At 42.7% G+C, this 19,406-nt stretch overlaps 1 protein-coding gene across 8 annotated transcripts in view; it reads right to left on the bottom strand.

Moving 5' to 3' along the window:
- CIITA (class II major histocompatibility complex transactivator) overlaps positions 1-19,406 on the bottom strand; it is an 851,446-nt gene that overhangs the window by 347,206 nt on the left and 484,834 nt on the right. For all 8 annotated transcript variants that reach the window (XM_044089141.1, XM_044089142.1, XM_044089145.1 and 5 more), the window contains 3 exons: positions 18,632-18,706; positions 16,456-16,548; positions 5,451-5,519 (listed from right to left, as the gene is read on the bottom strand). In XM_044089141.1, coding sequence (XP_043945076.1) covers positions 5,451-5,519; positions 16,456-16,548; positions 18,632-18,706 — 237 coding nt within the window. The remainder of the gene's footprint in view (positions 1-5,450; positions 5,520-16,455; positions 16,549-18,631; positions 18,707-19,406) is intronic.

The following is a 19,406-nucleotide window of genomic DNA, read 5'->3' as shown; positions in this document are numbered from 1 at the left end:
GGAAGCAGGTTGTGTCATGTTAGGCATCCCTGTTACTGTATGAGTGAGTCAGAGCGGGTATCAGTCCCAGTGTTCCTACTGACCAAGCATATGTGCTATGCGTTGCCTCTTTGCCAAGGCCAGGGCATACTGGGCACGCCTCCTTCTGCCTACTGGGACAAGGTCAGGTTGTTCCTCCTCCGAGTCACCCCCTGCCTGTGGTGGCCTTGGCAATGGTGGGGGGATGTTTGGCCCAGCCCTGTGCTGGTCCTGCTGCAGCTGTTTCCGCGGGATCATATTATGTAGCATAGCACATATCATGATCATTTGGGTACACGTAGTTGGTGTGTACTGCAAAGCTCCACCAGACGTGTCCAGACACCGGAACCGTGACTTGAGCAGCCCAAACACACGCTCTATGATATTACGTGTTTGTGCGTGTGCCTCATTATGGCGTTCCTGTTCAGGTGTGTGTGCATTTCTGATGGGTGTCATCAGCCACGGCTCAAGTGCATAACCAGCATCCCCCACTAGGTGTCCGTGTGGGAAGTCCCCATTGGCAAATGATTGGTACAGCTGCGTCAGATGCCAGATGTGGGAATCGTGGTAGCTCCCAGGGCAGCCAGCACACACATTCATTATTATGCCCTGGGCATCACACATGACCTGGCAGTTGATGGAGAGGTATCCCTTGCGGTTAATGTAGACTCTACCCCGCTCACCGGCTGGTGCTTTGATGCGTATGTGCGTGCAGTCTATTGCACCCAGCACCTCAGGGTATCCCGCTATTTGCTGGAAGAGACGCATATTGCTGGCCACAACCTCACGGTCATTAGGGACATATATATGATCACTGACATGTGGTGACATGGCATCCAGGAACTGGTGCAGTACCCTGGAGGCTGATGCCTGTGATATCCCCATCATATCGCCAGTTGGTCTCTGGAAGGTACCTGTTGCTAGTATTCTTAGGCCAACACATACCTTGGTTTCCACTGGGATGGGTTCCCCTCTGTTGGTTCTGTGTGTGAGGTGTGGCCTGCACAGCTCAACAATCTGCTGCAGGAGCTCTCTGTCCACTCTATAGCGCTCTACTATCTCCAGCTCATGTAACCCATGGTAGGTGACCTTAGGCCTGTATACTCTTCTCCTTCTCCTCACTCTGGGTTGTCTGTCAGCATCTGCATTATCACCACCCTCAGCAATTCGCCTATGCCTGATTATAATAGCCATGGCAGCCCCTAGCATTTCTGCTCTGAGTTCAGCTTATTTTCAGTTTTCAATTCTGAGAACTTAGTTTCTGGCAGTATCTCTCGTGAGAAACAGCCTGCACTGCTCTTTGTTGTGTTTTAAGTGCTGGGTTGGGCTTCTAGTCTGCCTGTGCCATTGCCTGCTTGTAATTGTTTCCACCACTTAACCCCAGCAGTATTCCCTGGCAGTTTCCGTGTATTTTGGTTGTTTCCTGTTTCCTCTCTGTTTCCTGAAGGGGAGCATTGTGCACACCAGCTTGAACACGCTCACAGTCACTTAAACGCGCGTACACATCCCTACACGGTGTTACACGCGCGCACACATCCTTACACGGTGTTAGCTAGGCTGATTCATGCTAAAACGCGCGCACACTGCCTTACACACGTGCACGCCTGCGCAAACCGTTGTAAACAGTTTGCAACACGCTCCCACATGTAGAACCTGCCTTACACGCGCGCGCATGCACGTATATCAAGAAACTGAGTGTAGGGATAGCGTATGCCCTCAATTTCTTGACTTTCCTAGTGTTCTGTTGGGACACACCTCCCTCCCTGATGTCTGTCTGTCATCTGTTACCTTACATTGCCCTCCAATCTGGTACATTTCTTTCTATCCTTCCCCCCCCGTGATGTCACCTACCTCTTACTCTGTTCCTCCCCCTTCTCTAACTCTTACACTACTCAGAAAGTGCTCATTACCTATGTGGCAGTGTGATTCAGTATTGTAACCCTCATTTACATAGGATTGCCTAGTAATGCTTAGTTACATATCTTACACGGAGCTTTGCGCTCTTGACAACCACTAAACGGAGGCCATATTGTTTTAGTCTGCAAGTCCCTCCATTGACATTCCATGTAATACATAAATCCCACAATTGTGGGCTTATAAGCTTCGGTTTAATAGTTTTAGGTAGCGCACCCGTTTGCTGGTGCGCTGCAGTTAAACACAAAAATCCCATGAAAAAAAAAAAAGTTATATAATTTATTTTTGCAACACTTTTTCATGCCAATGGCCACATATTTGGCCATTGGCATGCTTACTGTAACAAATGCACCTTTATTTGGAGCTGACATAGCTCCGTTTTTAATTTTGCAGAAATGTACTCAGTTGTCAGCTGAGTACATTTCTGCAGCTAACACGTCCGTTACATTGACTGGTTTGGGCTTCGTGGATCGCTCACATACCTCATTTGCATATCTGTCAGCTGCAAATGAGGTATTGAGCATTTCCACGCCCAGTCCGTGTAAGAGACGTGTTAGCTGTCTCTTACACGGAGGTTTGGGCTGTTCCTGAATCAGGAGGCTTACACGGAGGCTTACACTACTCTTAAACTCCGTGTAAGCCTTCCTGAATCTGGCCCTCATTAAATGCAAAGCTACATTTAGAGAGTATTAAAAATGGTAGCATTTGTTTTTTCTGTCCAAGCCTGGCTGCACCTTAATATGCTGACATGAAGTGATGGACTTGTTTTTTTACAGGGCTCATGGAGGGTGAAGATGTACATTTTTACCATTGTCTAAAACTTTATAAAGAATAAGAATTTCTGGTAGTTTAGGAAAAGCGATACCATAAACAACACCATCAACTAGATTGCAAATGCCCCCATAGGATCATAGGAGGTTACTAGGCTAATGACCATGGGGCCCTTACAAGCCTAGCCAAGAGTTTATCCCAAAAAAGAAACGTCAGTCAGTACTTGTCACCCCTGTCAATGAGAGACACAGGTGGAACGCCTGGGACAAATATGTGGTTTCCCATTCACTCATCAAGGTTGTGCTTGAAGAGGGTCAGCGAGGTTCTCTGCTTAATGTGTATGGGAAGGCTATTTCAGAGATGGGGCAGCCTCTGGGAGACAAACCTCTCTCTCCAGCAGGTTTCACACATATTAGATTCAGGCCTTTCCAGCAGGTAATGCGGGAGGATTTAGACTTACAGATATGGAGCATCTCTAGTAGAGCGGGGTCTGAGATTGCCTTGTAGGCGAGATACAGATCACCTCTGAGCAATCTGTAGAATACTGAGCTGAGTGAAGTGATTTGAGTCCGTCCGCATACGACGGATATTGGAGGCCATGGATTCTCTTTATGAGGTATTTCTCTGGCCTTTCCAATTGGTGCAGATGTTTGGAGATAAACATACCATGTGGGGCGTTATGCTCAATTATTGCTCTAAAGAGGGAGTAGTATACTGAGGTAATAACCTCCTTTGTTCTGGATGCAATACCTTTACTTATGAGATGAACCAAGTAAAAGGCTTTTCTGACCACTCCCGTTACATGATGGTTGAATATGAGATTATTATCAACCAGAGTACCCAGGTCTCTCACCACAGGTTGTGTGTTTAGGGGGTTGCCGTTGATGAGGTAATCAGTAGGGGCTGTACGTCTGTCAAATGGTATGACGATACATTTTTTTGCGTTTAGCTTGAGGCCATGACTTTGGCACCAGTCATTAGTTGCCGTGAGACCCTCTTGCAGTATGTTAACATCATCTGAGGAGTCAATGACAGCACCCAACTTATAGTCATCTGCAAACTTGGTCAGCCACAGGCCTTTTGTCTTTGCTTGGACCTCTGAGAAGTAGATGACAAACAGTAAGGGTCCCAGGACAGATCCCTGGGGAATGCCACTAGTGACAGGTCTACTATCGGAGGTGGAGGTACCTATTTTGATCTTGAGGGTCCTGTCGATGAGCCAGTTGGCCACCCACCTGATGAGACAGGGATTTACGCCAAGCTGTGTTAGCTTTTCGATGATGCCCAAGTGGGGGATTGTGTCAAAGGCCTTGGCCAAGTCAAGGTAAGCTGTATGTATCCAGGGCCTTGGCGACAGTCTCAAAGAAGTCAACCAGGTTCAACAGGCAAGATCTGCCCCTGACAAATCTCACTGGGTGGGGTCAAGTGCTTGAAGATTGCCTATGTCATTGTTTATGAGGTCCATAATAACACACTCCATGGCTTTACAGATCAAACTTGTCAAGCTAATAGGGCGAAAGTTTCCAGGGTCAGTAGTGGCACCACCTTTGTGCAAGGTGATAACAATGGCAGTTCTCCACTCTGCTGGAATGAAGCCCGTAATCAGGCCTTGGTTGAATAGGGTGCTCAATGTGCAGGACAAGTATCCGGGATGTCAAAAGGGCCTTTGGGGGGACGGGGGGTAAAGTTTGTGCTGAACCTATCTGCTAGCAGGTTGGCTAAGTGAACAGGATCAGTGTAAGTGGTACTGTTAAGTACTAATTTGGAACAAACTTGAGCTTTGCCATGGAGGTTCCTGACTTAACTAAAGAAGGCTTTATGGTTTCCCTTTGTTTCGGAGGCTTGTTTTGATTCATAACTGGCTTTGGGGGTTTTCACTAGTGATATAATTTGCTTGTTGAGGCTAAGGAGTGAGTTTTTCCAATTTGGAATATGCTCCTTTTTAACCTTGGACAACAGTTTATTTCTTTTGTTGTAAAGCCTGTTAATAGAGGATGTTCACCAAACAGGTTTGTTTTTCCTTGAGGAGCAGGTTTTAGTTCTGTTGGGTATGGCTGAATCCATTGTTGTACAGGTGCTTGTATACTGCAGTGTCATACTGTTCAGCATACTTGCCTGCATCCTCTGAGGGGGAGGCGGTGTGAAGCTACAGATACCCTCCCTTAGGAGGATATCTGGCAGGCACTTCTGTGTCTATGTGGGAATTTTAAAAGTTAATTTTCAGAAACATGAAACTGAAAAAAATGACTTCCTTTGTGGATGAATAACTGATACCAATAATGATGTAATTACAGGTATATCTTTTTGAAACAGCCAGAAATTACTTGCACTTAATAATTAAACATAAAAGTGTTTTATACAATTTACAAATGAGCATTAGAAAGTATAAAAACTGTACTTAAAACTTAAAGTTGGAAAAGCTTTAGGGATGAATTTTAAGACAACTACTTTTAGTATAAGTGATTTACCTCAGGGTAAAGTTCCTTTGTAGATATGTATCAGACAAGAGTTGCTCAGTTATACTAAGAATAAATATTTCACAATCTACTTTTCACAAATGAATACTTAACTGAGAAGATAGTCATAGACGATGAAATTATAGAGGAATGTAAAATCAGTAAACTGTATACATTTTTAAATATTAGACACTGCACTTCTTAAGTCTGTACATAACTTAAAGTATTATTAATTCTATGGTAGTACAACTATTCTGGTAAAACAAACAAATAAACAAGCAAACCCCCTACCTCTGGTCCGTCTTCTGCATTTGGGTGTTGTACTGTTACTGGACTGCTCAATGACCTTCTGTTCAGCAGCTGTTAAAGAATAAAGCCAGTACATGTTATAAATCAAGAAAAATTGTACCATGCGTTATGTATTTAGTGTGTGCATGCCTGATAGAATGGGAAGCTGTTGGTCACTAAACCTGAGAAAATACATCGTACTTGTGATTTGGGAGGATGGCATAATGGTTAAGGTATTTACCTTACAGACACAAGGTGCAGGGTTCGATTCTCACAGGGGTTATTGGCTAGGCTTAAAATGGCCCACAAGGGCAGTTATCCTTGTAGTAATCTGTGAACCTAAACATATATGAATCCAGTCAGACTGTGTAACACCAGCCTGCACTGTACAGAAACAGTAATCCACACATGAACACTGCACCCCTAATGGCATAGACATTTAACAGAACCTGAACAAATTCATGGACACCACAGATTTAAGAATCAGTGAAAATACTTGCTTTTGCTCTTTCCGATTTGTATTTTGTAACTACTTACTACTCTGTCAAATGTTCTCAGCTTCAATTCCATCAGGGTATGAGCTGCGTGCACCAAGCAGACCAGTGTGGGATACGCAGCATCATCAGGGTATGAGCTGCGTGCACCAAGCAGACCAGTGTGGGATACGCAGCATCATCAGGGTATGAGCTGCGTGCACCAAGCAGACCCGTGTGGGATACGCAGCATCATCAGGGCATGAGCTGCGTGCACCAAGCAGACCCGTGTGGGATACGCAGCATCATCAGGGCATGAGCTGCGTGCACCAAGCAGACCCATGTGGGATACGCAGCATCATCAGGGCATGAGCTGCGTGCACCAAGCAGACCCGTGTGGGATACGCAGCATCATCAGGGCATGAGTTGCGTGCACCAAGCAGACCCGTGTGGGATACGCAGCATCATCAGGGCATGAGCTGCGTGCACCAAGCAGACCCGTGTGGGATACGCAGCATCATCAGGGCATGAGCTGCGTGCACCAAGCAGACCCGTGTGGGATACGCAGCATCATCAGGGCATGAGCTGCGTGCACCAAGCAGACCCGTGTGGGATACGCAGCATCATCAGGGCATGAGCTGCGTGCACCAAGCAGACCCGTGTGGGATACGCAGCATCATCAGGGTATGAACTGCTTGCACCGAGCAGACCTGTGTGGGATACGCAGCATCATCAGGGTATGAACTGCTTGCACCGAGCAGACCTGTGTGGGATACGCAGCATCATCAGGGTATGAACTGCTTGCACCGAGCAGACCTGTGTGGGATACGCAGCATAACACTGAATCACTCATTTCCTTCATATCTCTCAAATTACACAATCTTGCAGAATTTCTAGATTTCGGTTTCATATTTTGGGCGTTTTCCTTATATAATTTGTGTTTTTCTGGAAAATTACTGAGGATTTCAGTCATTAGATAATTAAACACGCGAGTTTCAGGCATCTTAGCCTTCAGAAAATGCACACTAATGCAAAACCTGTTATTCTAGCAATTTCAGTCTATAGAAGGAACTTTAAAAATCTGTCCCTATTTTGGGGTATTTATCCCCTCATTTTTTGTTTTACTCATGATTCTTGAGCTAAGTGGTCCAGATCTGTATTTTATGCTTTTCTAGTCATTTTTATCTCTATGTAGTAGCCTTTAAGAAGAAGGAAACTGGCCTGTGGCCTGAATTTTATCCTGTAATACACCTAATTTCCTAAACAGCTGGCTGAGCTGTACTCTGAGACAAGCAGAGAAGAGAAACTTTAGCTCCTTGTTGGCCCTAATCAGATCTCGGAGACAGACGTTAGAAAAAATTAGAAAATAAATTCTGTACATCACAAACTGAGCTGTGAAAACGGAATTTTCCTCCCTGGGCCTCCACTGAAAATGGGTTCCTATCCTGTCAGACTTATTCAAATGTCAATCAATAGATAAATAAATGACTTACAGACCATCACGTCTAGCCCGGATTAATACCACTAACGTTACCCAGCAGTGGCAATAAAATTATGAAACTACCTTCCTCAGAAAACCACAGTATAAAAAGCATGGTGACCATATCAGCTCTTGTATACCTTATACCTGGCAAGTGCACGACACCACCAACACTTAAGCAGAGCTAGTAAAGACGACACGGACCTCCACCAGCCATTTTTCACATTCAAGCATTAATCTGCGCAACATTAAAATTGCCCTACAAGATAACGCACTGTGCCTCTCCATTCAAGCTACAACAAAGCAGTGGTGCAGAACATGGCACACACATGAAATCAATAAACCAGAAAGGAAGGTGTGAGCTAATAATTGTTTACTTATATTCACTTGTTTACTAGCAAAGTCGGAGTAGTCAAAAATCCTTTTTCAGCAGAGTCCTGAGGAGAAAAACTTCAACAAAAGACAGTGACAGAAAGCAAGACAATAAATCATTTTTGCAAGTAATCATTTGCATCGTGAACATTAAAGAAGCAAGGAACTTAACGTTAAGGACAGAAAAAACATAACTTAGAAATATACATTAATATAGCAATTAGGTTAAAAATGTGAAAACTATGAGAAATGCTATCGTAATAAATGTACAATACTGACAGTAAAATAGGACGCATGTACAGCATGTGAGGAAGTAGAAATAGCGGAAATAATGAAGTGCGGCTGAATAAAAGGAATCGAAGGTTATTTGACGCACTAGAAACATTCAAAATTGATTTATTACTATGATTAATAGTGGGCATGTCACTATGGTCAAGGCAGCTGTGGAGAGGTCAGAAAGGTCTTCCCAGATTCCACAGTGTTGTTACTGCCCATTAGCTGATATCCTAATCTAAAAGACAGGCTCAACACATTCCCTTGGCCCTAGCTGTCCTCTGATTGATCCCAAGATATCTTACGTTAATGTATGGTCTAGCATTCAATGCTATCTTAATACTGGCTGGCAAATGACTTAGAATTACCAGAAAATGTGTAACTGATAACAGGAGCTAAAGTGTAAATCACGTTTACCATATGCCATATCACAGCTCTCTTGCAAACTGCCCAGCAGGGTCCCTTGAGCTCTTTACTGAGGACAGGAGTCACATTTTTCTTATTTAAAGTCCCAGATAATGTAATAATGTAAAAATGTAATTATTATTCCTTATAGTGTTTGGTTTACAGGGAAAGTTAAGGAATCAAAAACAGAATCACCACTTTTAAATGCTGCAGTGGCTGGTCCCTTCACTGCAGCTGATAATCCTTGGATTACTTAGTCATCTAAGGGCAGACATGACTTCCTCAAACAGAAATGTAACACACCTGGATGACACCCTTGGCTCACTGTTCAACACAACTGAAAGATCTGAACTAATAATTCAGATGAGTCACTTGAAGCCTGAGATACAGACACTTTCTGTGGTGTTTGTGAACCTGTGGACATCCCAACAAAAGCTTGATTTCATCAGGACACAAAGACGGGTCATAAATAATATACGGCTTGAGGAACAATATTGTTTGACACTTCGTAATAAACAATTAGGATTCAAATCTCTATGAATCATAAAGTTAGAACGCATCTTTTTTTGCCAGGAAACAAATCATTTAATTTAGATATTTTACATGACAGTTGGCAGTACCCAGAGAAATCTATTGCCTTTCGCAGCAAGTAAAACCAACTGGCTCAGATCAAGAGAGGGATATGGAGAACAACTAACATTACACAAAATAATACCTTTGTGAACTATACAACATTCCATGAGAAGTATCCGCTTCATCAAGCATGAAGGGAAGAAATAGAAGATGTGAAATGAAAAAGACATGGTGCAAAACATTTACAAAAAACGCATTCCGTTTTATTTATTAGCCATGCAAGCCCTATAGGGAGAAATAACGTGGGAAAAACAGGCAAATGTAGGTTTTATGAAATCCAACTGGAAACAGTCGCACACCTCGTTGCTGGTTGCGGCATACTAATGGCACAAGAACCGTACACTGAAAGGCATAATAACGCGGCAAAACTATTGCACTCTGGATTGTGCAAACATTACGGTACTGAAGTGACTGAAAAACACTGAAAACATAAGCCACAAAGCATCACAGAAAATGATGAAGTCTACATCACATGGGATCATCCATTACCGACAGTTCAAAAGAGAGATGCTAGAAAACTGGATATAGTGGTTCAAGAAAAGAAGATAAAAATAACATTGATCATTGAAATCACCACACCCAGTGACTACAGTGCCTTGCGTACAGACAGACACAAAGTCATAAAATATCAGGATTTGCAAGCAGAAATGAGAACAATGTGGAAGAAAGATGCCCAGACAGTTCCAATAGTAGTAGGAGCAACGGGGCCTTATAAAAAAGAATCTACAATCATATTTAGATATGCTTCCAATACATGCAACTCCATATGAATTGCAGAAGGAGTCATTACTGGACAAATTGCGGGTTCTGTGAAGAGCACTTTTGGCTGACATCAAAGAGTGAAACGATACTAATTTTATGAACTTTAATCGTACTTTGACTTAGGAATGGGATCCATTCCCGTCATGGTATTAGAAACCCAAAAGATATGGACAAATTAAAAAGAGAGAAATAAGCCTCTTTAGGCACAACCAAGGAATACTGTCCCAAGTTAAGAGATTTACATAATATTCAAGTGGAGAACAAGGGAATCAAACCCAAATTTATAGGATAAAGCTCTTTGGCAGCTTAGCTTTAACCCTCTGAGCCAAGCACTGAGACTGCATTCCCTAAACAAAAATACATACAGCTCTGCAGAAATGCTCAGCCATTAAATGTAAAAATTGCACAAAAGGTTCACACCCTCTGAAGGGTAATTATTTTACCATTTAATCTGGCCCTCCAAATCAAAACAATCATAGCTTTCACTCCGCTACAACTTCTGAGTTGGAGGTTTATACTCAACAGAAACTTGGTTGTTCAAGGAAAATACAAAATTGGACTCATTTAAGCCATATTTATGACAGCTTTTGATCAAACTCAAAAGAAACACATGGTAAAATGAATCACAAAGCTATTTCCATCCAAGAATAAGACAATTAGCCTCACAACTAAGCAGAGCCATAAAAACAGGAAATGCTGCGACTTAATGCATGTTCATGTTTACGTACTCTCTTTAAAATGGATTAAATGATACTTCCAAATACATCTTTTATACCGCTGGTGCACTGACGTCAAGAAGAGGCGACAGCAACCAACGCCGGACCAAGACTTTGGAATTCAGGCCGACTGCGGGTAGCCTGCCAGGAGGATAACCCAAGAGTAATGACTGCAACAGTGAAACATGATGAACATCAAAGCTAATAATGGAGGAATACAGCCCCAAAACAGGGACACATTTCAAATACTGATTTTATAACCTTAGAAAATTGCTAGAATAAAAGATTTTGTTTTACCACTCCTGCAAATAAGAGGAACAGAACAAAATGTGAGGCATAAATTCACAAGTGATGCTGGCTAGGGACTTTAGGCTCTTTTTACCTGTACCAAGGTACAGGGTTTGAGCTAGAGTACCTCTAGCCACCAGATGTATCCTGCTGTTGGCATTTTCACACACACACACACACACACACACACACACACACACACACACACACAAAAAACTAAGTACATCGTTCTTTATTGTACTTATAATAAAAGGAATGACCCTATTTTACATAACTGAAAAACATCAATTTCTTTTACTTTAGGTACATATTCTTAGTTGTTCATGGCTACATCCACTTAGAAAAGCACCTGACTTCTTTACATTTTAGCAAATAAAAGAAATGGCAGACTAGCAGTGAAACATTTGCCCAAATTTCTGTTTCTAGATAAGGTAACTAAAGTGGGCTGCCTGACTGTTAGTCTAACTATTATCAGTATTCTGTAACTTCAATCCACACAGAGATAGCAAGGCATCTATCCTGTCCAAGTGAAGTAAAGAGACATGTCACAGTCAAGTAAACATATAAAAAAGCCTTGAATTGAAATAGTAATCAGAGAGAAAAATTATAACTGATATATGAGGCTGCATTCACAAAAAAAAAAAAAAAACATAACCTTGCATTAAAAGCAATGACTATACAATACGAGCACCAAAGGGAGAACAGGTACAAGTTTTATGAGGGAATGCGCTGTCAAGATTGAAGAAAGTTTTGCTGGAATGTACAGATATATAAAACTTATAAGGACAGCATCCAGATTAAGAAACAGTAGTCCTCACTTCGTACCAAGTAATGTTGGCAGAAGGCTGGGGCATGACTAAGGATATTAATGACTCAGAACGTGGGGTGCTCATAAGCATGTTGTACATTCGTACAACGTCTGTCTGGCCAACAGAACGAGGATGTGATAAAAAAAACACGTACGCACATGCAGATGAAACCATATGAAGTATCTCTACTGCAGTAAAGGATGGACAGTGGGAATGTCATGCGATATGTATGATTCTTAGCATTTCATCATGGTTTAGTCTCATACACATCTCATCAAAAGTCAACCAGACTTGCAAACAAATGTAGAAAGCATGCATTTCTGAAGGGTGGTACACACACCAGCACCTTATCCCCCGACATAAATAGAACAATGCCAAGAATACACCAACACTGAGGAAAAAGGCAACTTTTGACAAGCTATAGTTTTAATGCAGAAAACCTGTGTTGAGCTTTTATGTAACCAATGTGTGAGATATGTGAGGATTTGATATGCAAAACATCTGCAGACGTAGCACCCTGAATATATAATATACTCACAGTAAGCAAGTCCTAAGTGACTAGACATAGAGATATGTTAATCGACTGTACTGATGACACTCCAGTAGCCAAGTTTTAGGAGTCCTCAGAAGATATCGTGTTGATGTTCTGTTACACTATTAATAGAACACTAATGTTTTTTCTAAATGACTTGCAAAGCAAATGTACATAGGAGATACAACACCATACTTTACAGCAGTGCATGTAATATACTGAACAACATAGGTGCATTCCAGTGACATTACAAAGCAGGCCATTACAACCCAGGAATGTGTGCCACACCCAATATGCAATATTACTGTGTGAACTGTATTCTTAGCACACACCGTAATATAATCCACACACTGTAATACTGTGTGGATTATATCTTATGTAGAAGGGCCAGTCTGAAGGGGTTTGGAGACTGTGAAGTGGTGGCAGGGAAAGTGTAGTTAGGCAGCATAGGATGGTGGTTTGTAGGATGACAATGGTGATCAAGAAGAGGAGGAGGAGTGTGAGGGCAGCACCATGGATCAAATGGGGGAAATTGAAATAGGGTAATTGTGAGGTGGAGTTCAGGGATGAGTTAAGACAGGCACTGGGTGGCAGTGACGAGTTACCGAATAGCTGGGTAACTACAGCAGAGCTAGTAAGAGAGATGGCTAGAAAGGTGCTTGGTGTGACATCTGGACACAGGAAGGAGGACAAGGAGATCTGGTGGTGGAATGAAGAAGTACAGGAGAGTATAAAGAGAAAGAGGTTGGCGAAGAAGAAGTGGGATTGTCAAAGAGATGAAGAAAGTAGACAAGAGTATAAGGAGATGAGGTGCATGACAAAGAGAGAGGTGGCAAAGGCTAAGGATAAGGCGTATGAAGAGTTGTATAAAAGGTTGGACACTAAGGAGGGAGAAAAGGACTTGTACCGATTGGCTAGACAGAGGGACCGAGCTAGTAAAGATGTGCAGCAGGTAAGGGTGATTCACAAGCGAAGAGTGTGTGTTGAGCAGATGGAAAGTTGGGTTGATGAATGAAGAGAATGAGAGGGAGAGAAGGTTGGATGATGTGCGGATAGTGAGTCATGAAATGCAGTGGATTAGCAAGGAAGAAGTAAGGATAGCTATGAAGAGGATGAAGAACGGAAAGGCTGTTGGTCCAGATGACATACCTGTGGATGCATGGAGGTGTTTAGGTGAAATGGCAGTGGAGTTTTTAGCTAGATTGTTTAATGAAATCTTGGAAACCGAGAGGATGCCTGAGGAATGGAGAAAAAGTGTTTTGGTACCAATTTTTAAGAATAAGGGTGATGTGCAGAGCTGTAGTAACTACTGAGGGATTAAACTGATCAGTCACAGCATGAAATTATGGGAAAGAGTAGTGGAAGCTAGGTTAAGAAGGGAGGTGATGATTAGTGATCAGCAGTATGGTTTCATGCCAGGAAAGAGCACTACAGATGCGATGTTTTCTCTGAGAGTGTTGATGGAGAAGTACAGAGAAGGTCAAAAGGAGTTGCATTGTGTTTTTGTACACTTAGAGAAAGTATATGACAGGGTGCCTAGAGAAGAGTTCTGGTATTGTATGAGGAAGTCGGGAGTGTCAGAAGTATGTAAGAGTGGTACAGGATATGTACAAGGGTAGTGTGACAGCGGTGAGGTCTGCGGTGGGAGTGACAGATGCATTTAAGGTGGAGGTGGGATTACATCAAGGATCAGCTCTGAGCCCTTTCATCTGCAATGGTGATGGACAGGTTGATAGACGAGATCAGTCAGGAGTCCCCGTGGACTATGATGTTTGCAGATGACATTGTGATCTGTAGCGATAGTAGGGAACAGGAGTAGGAGACCCTGGAGAGATGGAGATATGCTGTAGAGAGAAGAAGAATGAAGGTCAGCAGGACTAAGACAGAATGTGTGTGAATGAGAGGAAGGATAGAGGAATGTTGAGGATGCAGGGAGTAGAGGTGGCGAAGGTGGATGAGTTTAAATACTTAGGATCAACAGTTCAGAGTAATGGTGAGTGTGGAAGAGAGTACAGGCAGGATGGAATGGGTGGAGAAGAGTGTCAGGAGTGATTTGTGACAGACGAGTACCAGTAAGAGTGAAAGGGAAGGTCTACAAGAGGGTAGTGAGACCAGCTATGTTATATGGGTTGGAGACAGTGGCATTGACAAAATGGTAGGAGTCTGAGCTTGACGTGGCAGAGTTGAAGATGTTAAGATTTACACTGGATGTGACTAGGATGGACAGGATTAGGAATGGGTATATTACAGGGTCAGCCCAGGTTGGAAGGTCTGGAGACAAAGCCAGAGAGGCAAGATTACTTTGGTTTGGACATGTGCTGAGGAGGGATGCAGAGTACATTGGGAAAAAGATGCTAAGGATGAAGCTGCCAGGTAACAGGAAAAGAGGGAGGCCTAAGATAAGGTTTATGGATGTGGTGAGAGAGGACATGCAGGTGGTTGGTGTGACAGAGCAGGATGCAAAGGACAGGAAGAAATGGAAACAGTTGATCTGCTGTGGCGACCCCTAATGGGAGCAGCCAAAAGAAGACTGTGTGAACGATACCTGAGCAGATGATACTTAAAATATGTATTATGTACATACAAATGAAAGCATATAATGAGTCTCCACTACAGTAACGCACAGAACAGAGTACAGTGGGAATGTGTCATGTGTAGAGAAACCTACAAATGTCAGATTATATTTACACATGAGGGATCTAATGAGTAGTAATGTACAAGGTATTTTGATGAACAAACACCATTCTGTGGCAGTATGCACAAATGGTAATAAAGCAACAGAGCCAGACTCCAAAGTACGGAAATACATGCAGGAACAGTTCACATCAGCCCTGTGCAAGTATGACTATACTATGGTAAATGGTGGTATGCCCTGATGTGGATGAAACAGACATGCTAAAAGCAAAGATGTCTTGATGTGTATGTCCATGACAGGAAAAACTGTGTGCGGCCACTAGCTGGCAAAAGACTGAAGCTGCAGAAATGTTGCACCACAGGACAGGAAAGACAATCAAATGCTGTTACCATTAAAAGCCACAGCACATGTTGGGATAACCCCACTGAAATGACAAAACATCAAAACATGAATGTATGACAGAAGAAGTGGAAGGACAGGATATTCCGAGATCACAAAGGTCGCTACAAACACATTTACGTATGCATTTCAGGACAGATACATGTCTGAATATCTTTGTATGTAAAGTAAAGCACAGTACACCAAAAAGAGACGTAGCACCAGTGTTACAGACACTGATGCTATGTGTAAATCAGTTATGCTATACAGAATAAATATACAGGTAGTGCTGAAAAGTTACATAGACCGCCTATCACTATCAGGTTCAACACACGCCTGTGGTATCAAAATTAAACACTGCGTAGCAAGCTTTCATGACTGTAAATTTACATTAGTATAAGCTTTTAAGTTTGTAAAACAAAGCCATGCATATGCACTCACACTCTGATAGAAAGACCCCTCCGGTAGCATTCTCCATGTCCACTCCTCCCTAGCATTCAGCTTCTGTCCGTTCCCCCACCACTCCACTCTGCAGTTAACTCCTGTCGTTCCTACAGTCCAGATGCAGTTTCCATTTCTGCAGCAGCTTCTGAATATCCTGCCGTTCCAACAGACCAGATGCAGAAAATCTGCTCCATTACCCATTACAGGCTTCTGAAATAAATCCCTTCTGTTTCTACAGCAGCTTCTGAATACTAGCAAAAAACAGCCGGAAATATGTGCTCTGACGTCATCGCAGCAGTTGGGAGGCGTGGAAGACGAAAGGGACAGAGGTATGGATGATCTGCAAAAGTGTGGGGGGGGGGGCTCCCCTCCCCCTGTGCTCTATGGTTCCAACGTCCATGTTGTTCACGAGAATGTATATACACAGTTATTTCTATGTAATTAGCCTGAACTACTATATTATTGCTTATACTTCTGTATTTTTTGTTTGTGAAATACTTGTATTTTACCCAAGGAATCTGAAATCAGTCAGTATCGAACAATGCACTACCCCAGTAAGCAAGCAAACAAACAAATAAATAACTAAAACTCAAATCATAACAACTACATTCAGGCAATGCAGGTTTCATCCAAATACAAAATATCAAGCATTTGGATGCTATATAAATGCAGGATTGTCAGACAGAATGAGAGTATTTCATACAAATGCCATCACTTAAATAACATAGTCATGGGCATGTATTGTTATATAATAAATACAAGCTGTCATTAGTAATGAGTCTTAGCAACAGTTTTCACAACTACTTACTTTTTCTTTGGCAGTTTGGTTTTCTTTTTCTTGCAGGTGCTTTAGAAATTTGCCCGAGTCCTTGTTCCAGAGGTGTACTATTCCCTGTACTGTCTACAGTAATATTTCAAAAAAGAAACAACATCAGAAGCTGTAATTGATACCAGTTCTAAAATCTGACAGCAAATTAAATAAACAAACAAATAAGAGCACTTCAGATGCAGTAGGATTATTCCTTTTTTCATACAATGTTTTAATACTGGACCCAAATTCTCTAATCTTGAGTACAGTTTTACTGAGTCGTGTAGTTTGACACTTCAATTTTGGTGATACAATTGTTGTGCCACATGTGGGTTTTAGGGATGGGGTAGCTTAAACAACCAAATCAGAGATCCTGTCAAGTCTTCCAAAGCTAATTATGAAGCAAAAATAGACTCCCTAGCTAAGGATAATCACAAGGCATTCTTTAACTACATCCGAAATCTAAAAGGGGATACCCAGCTATGCACTGAACTGGTTGTGGATGGCACTACCAATACTCATCTGGAGATAATATTCAACCTGCTAGCCAACAGATTTGGAGTAAACTTCACCCCCAAGGTCTCAGGCAGGCTTCGCCCAGCTGGACTACAGCCCACTTGTTTCCCAGCACTGGGTATTGCCAGCATAGCACTGACTGTGATCTACAGGGGACCACCATTCAGGAAGCCAAGAGGGTGGTTTGTGCTCTTGCTAATATCACAGCAATGACAGGGGTACGTTATAGATGTCAGCCCCTCTCCTGGGTGGATGACATGTGAGCCATGCCACTGCTGGGACCATTATGGTCTCCATTTACAAGTCCATGATCCATTGCATCTGTGATGAGGGCTACTATATATACTGTTTGCTGGCTGAATACCTATGCCATGGTTGTCCCTTGTGTCACTGCCCTTCCTCAAAGGGGCTGAAGCATTGGAAGTTCTAGTCTGCCTCCCCAAAGATGGCCACAGTTATCCTCCTCACACCACATCCAACAGATACTTGAGCAGCTAACTGTGTCCAGGTCATGTGTGTCATAGTGAGTTCTGTATCCCTCTACACCTACAGGTCTAAGAAATGTAACACACTGCACTGCACTGAGGGAACAGTTTTATGCACCAGAGGCAATCCATGTCAACTACTTATTCCCATTAAATCAGCATCAGCATCACCCCCCTTTCCCCCCATTCTGCTCATGGGTTCGGTGTGTACATCAATGCTCACAGCACTGTTTAGCTATCCTTGCCTATTCCAGTTAAATGCACCGCTGAAAATCCAGGAAACAAGGCGAAGTTCTCAAAGACAATGGGCTAAGACTGCACTACCTTACCACAACGGCTGACATGCACGATACCACTACCTTACCACAATGGCTGACATGCGCGATACCACTACCTTCCCACAATGGCTGACATACAGAAAATGGGATCAGACAGCACTACCTTACCACAACGGCTGACATGCACGATACCACTACCTTCCCACAATGGCTGACATACAGAAAATGGGCTCAGACAGCACTACCTTACCACAATGGCTGACATGCACAATACCACTACCTTACCACAACGGCTAACATGCACAATACCACTACCTTCCCACAATGGCTGACATACAGAAAATGGGCTCAGACAGCACTACCTTACCACAACAGCTGACATGCGCGATACTACTACCTTACCACAACGGCTGACATGCACGATACCACTACCTTCCCACAACAGCTGACATACAGACAATGGGCTAAGACAGCACTACCTTACCACAATGGCCGACATGCACGATACCACTACCTTACCACAACGGCTGACATGCACGATACCACTACCTTACCACAACGGCTGACATGCACGATACCACTACCTTACCACAACGGCTGACATGCACGATACCACTACCTTACCACAACGGCTGACATGCACGATACCACTACCTTACCACAACGGCTGACATGCACGATACCACTACCTTACCACAACGGCTGACATGCACGATACCACTACCTTACCACAACGGCTGACATGCACGATACCACTACCTTACCACAACGGCTGACATGCACGATACCACTACCTTACCACAACGGCTGACATGCACGATACCACTACCTTACCACAACGGCTGACATGCACGACACCACTACCTTACCACAATGGCTGACATGCATGATACTTACTTGGCTGTGCTTCATTACTCAGTGTCTGACTTGATGTTGATTTTCGCTTACGACTTCTGGATCTGGTTACTGTGCCTGTATTAATTTGAAAAATATTATGTGAAAAAAGGAATGACAACCAGTTTGCAATAACTACTTTATTAAATAATTTCAGGGAAAAATAATTTGCTCAGCTGATTTACTTGACATTCTCCTGAACATGCAGGCAATATAAAATCACGTTTTTAAATGTTTCCTTACTATAAATGGGTAGGCTTCATCCTCTCCAAGCTTCAGATTTGTGAATTATCTCATAGGGACAGGGTCTGAAGGTGTGGCAGAATGATAGAAATGGTTTCCACAGTATGGGGAGTATGAGGGCTTGAGAAGAAAATGATCCTAGGATATCCCCACTGCAAGCAAATTCATTTTTTCCTATTATGCTTTCCTCACTTGGGTGGGTTGTGTCTTCCAATGTTAAACAGCCATGTCCCTGTACGGCCGCAAAACATTTATCAATGTTCTAACACGCCAGGGAAAAGACAACCATTAATAAACTAAAACCACAGTTACAGTTACAGAAAATGTCAGGCGATATGCCAACGGATTCTGGTAGATCTCATCTCATCTGCCTGTAGAAACATCAATATACTTCCACACATGAATTTCAAATTAGGTTCTGATTCATATATGGATACTACAGTTTAACACAGTGAAACTTTGATAGATAGGTTTTTAGTAAATAACGTGAGAAATATATAAAAATTATAACACTATACAACAACAAAAGATTAAT

This window comes from Protopterus annectens, chromosome 12.part0 (assembly GCF_019279795.1).
Source record: "Protopterus annectens isolate FY-2018-M chromosome 12.part0, PAN1.0, whole genome shotgun sequence".
Taxonomy (NCBI): domain Eukaryota; kingdom Metazoa; phylum Chordata; order Ceratodontiformes; family Protopteridae; genus Protopterus; species Protopterus annectens.
This window is presented reverse-complemented; position numbering and strand designations above follow the sequence as displayed.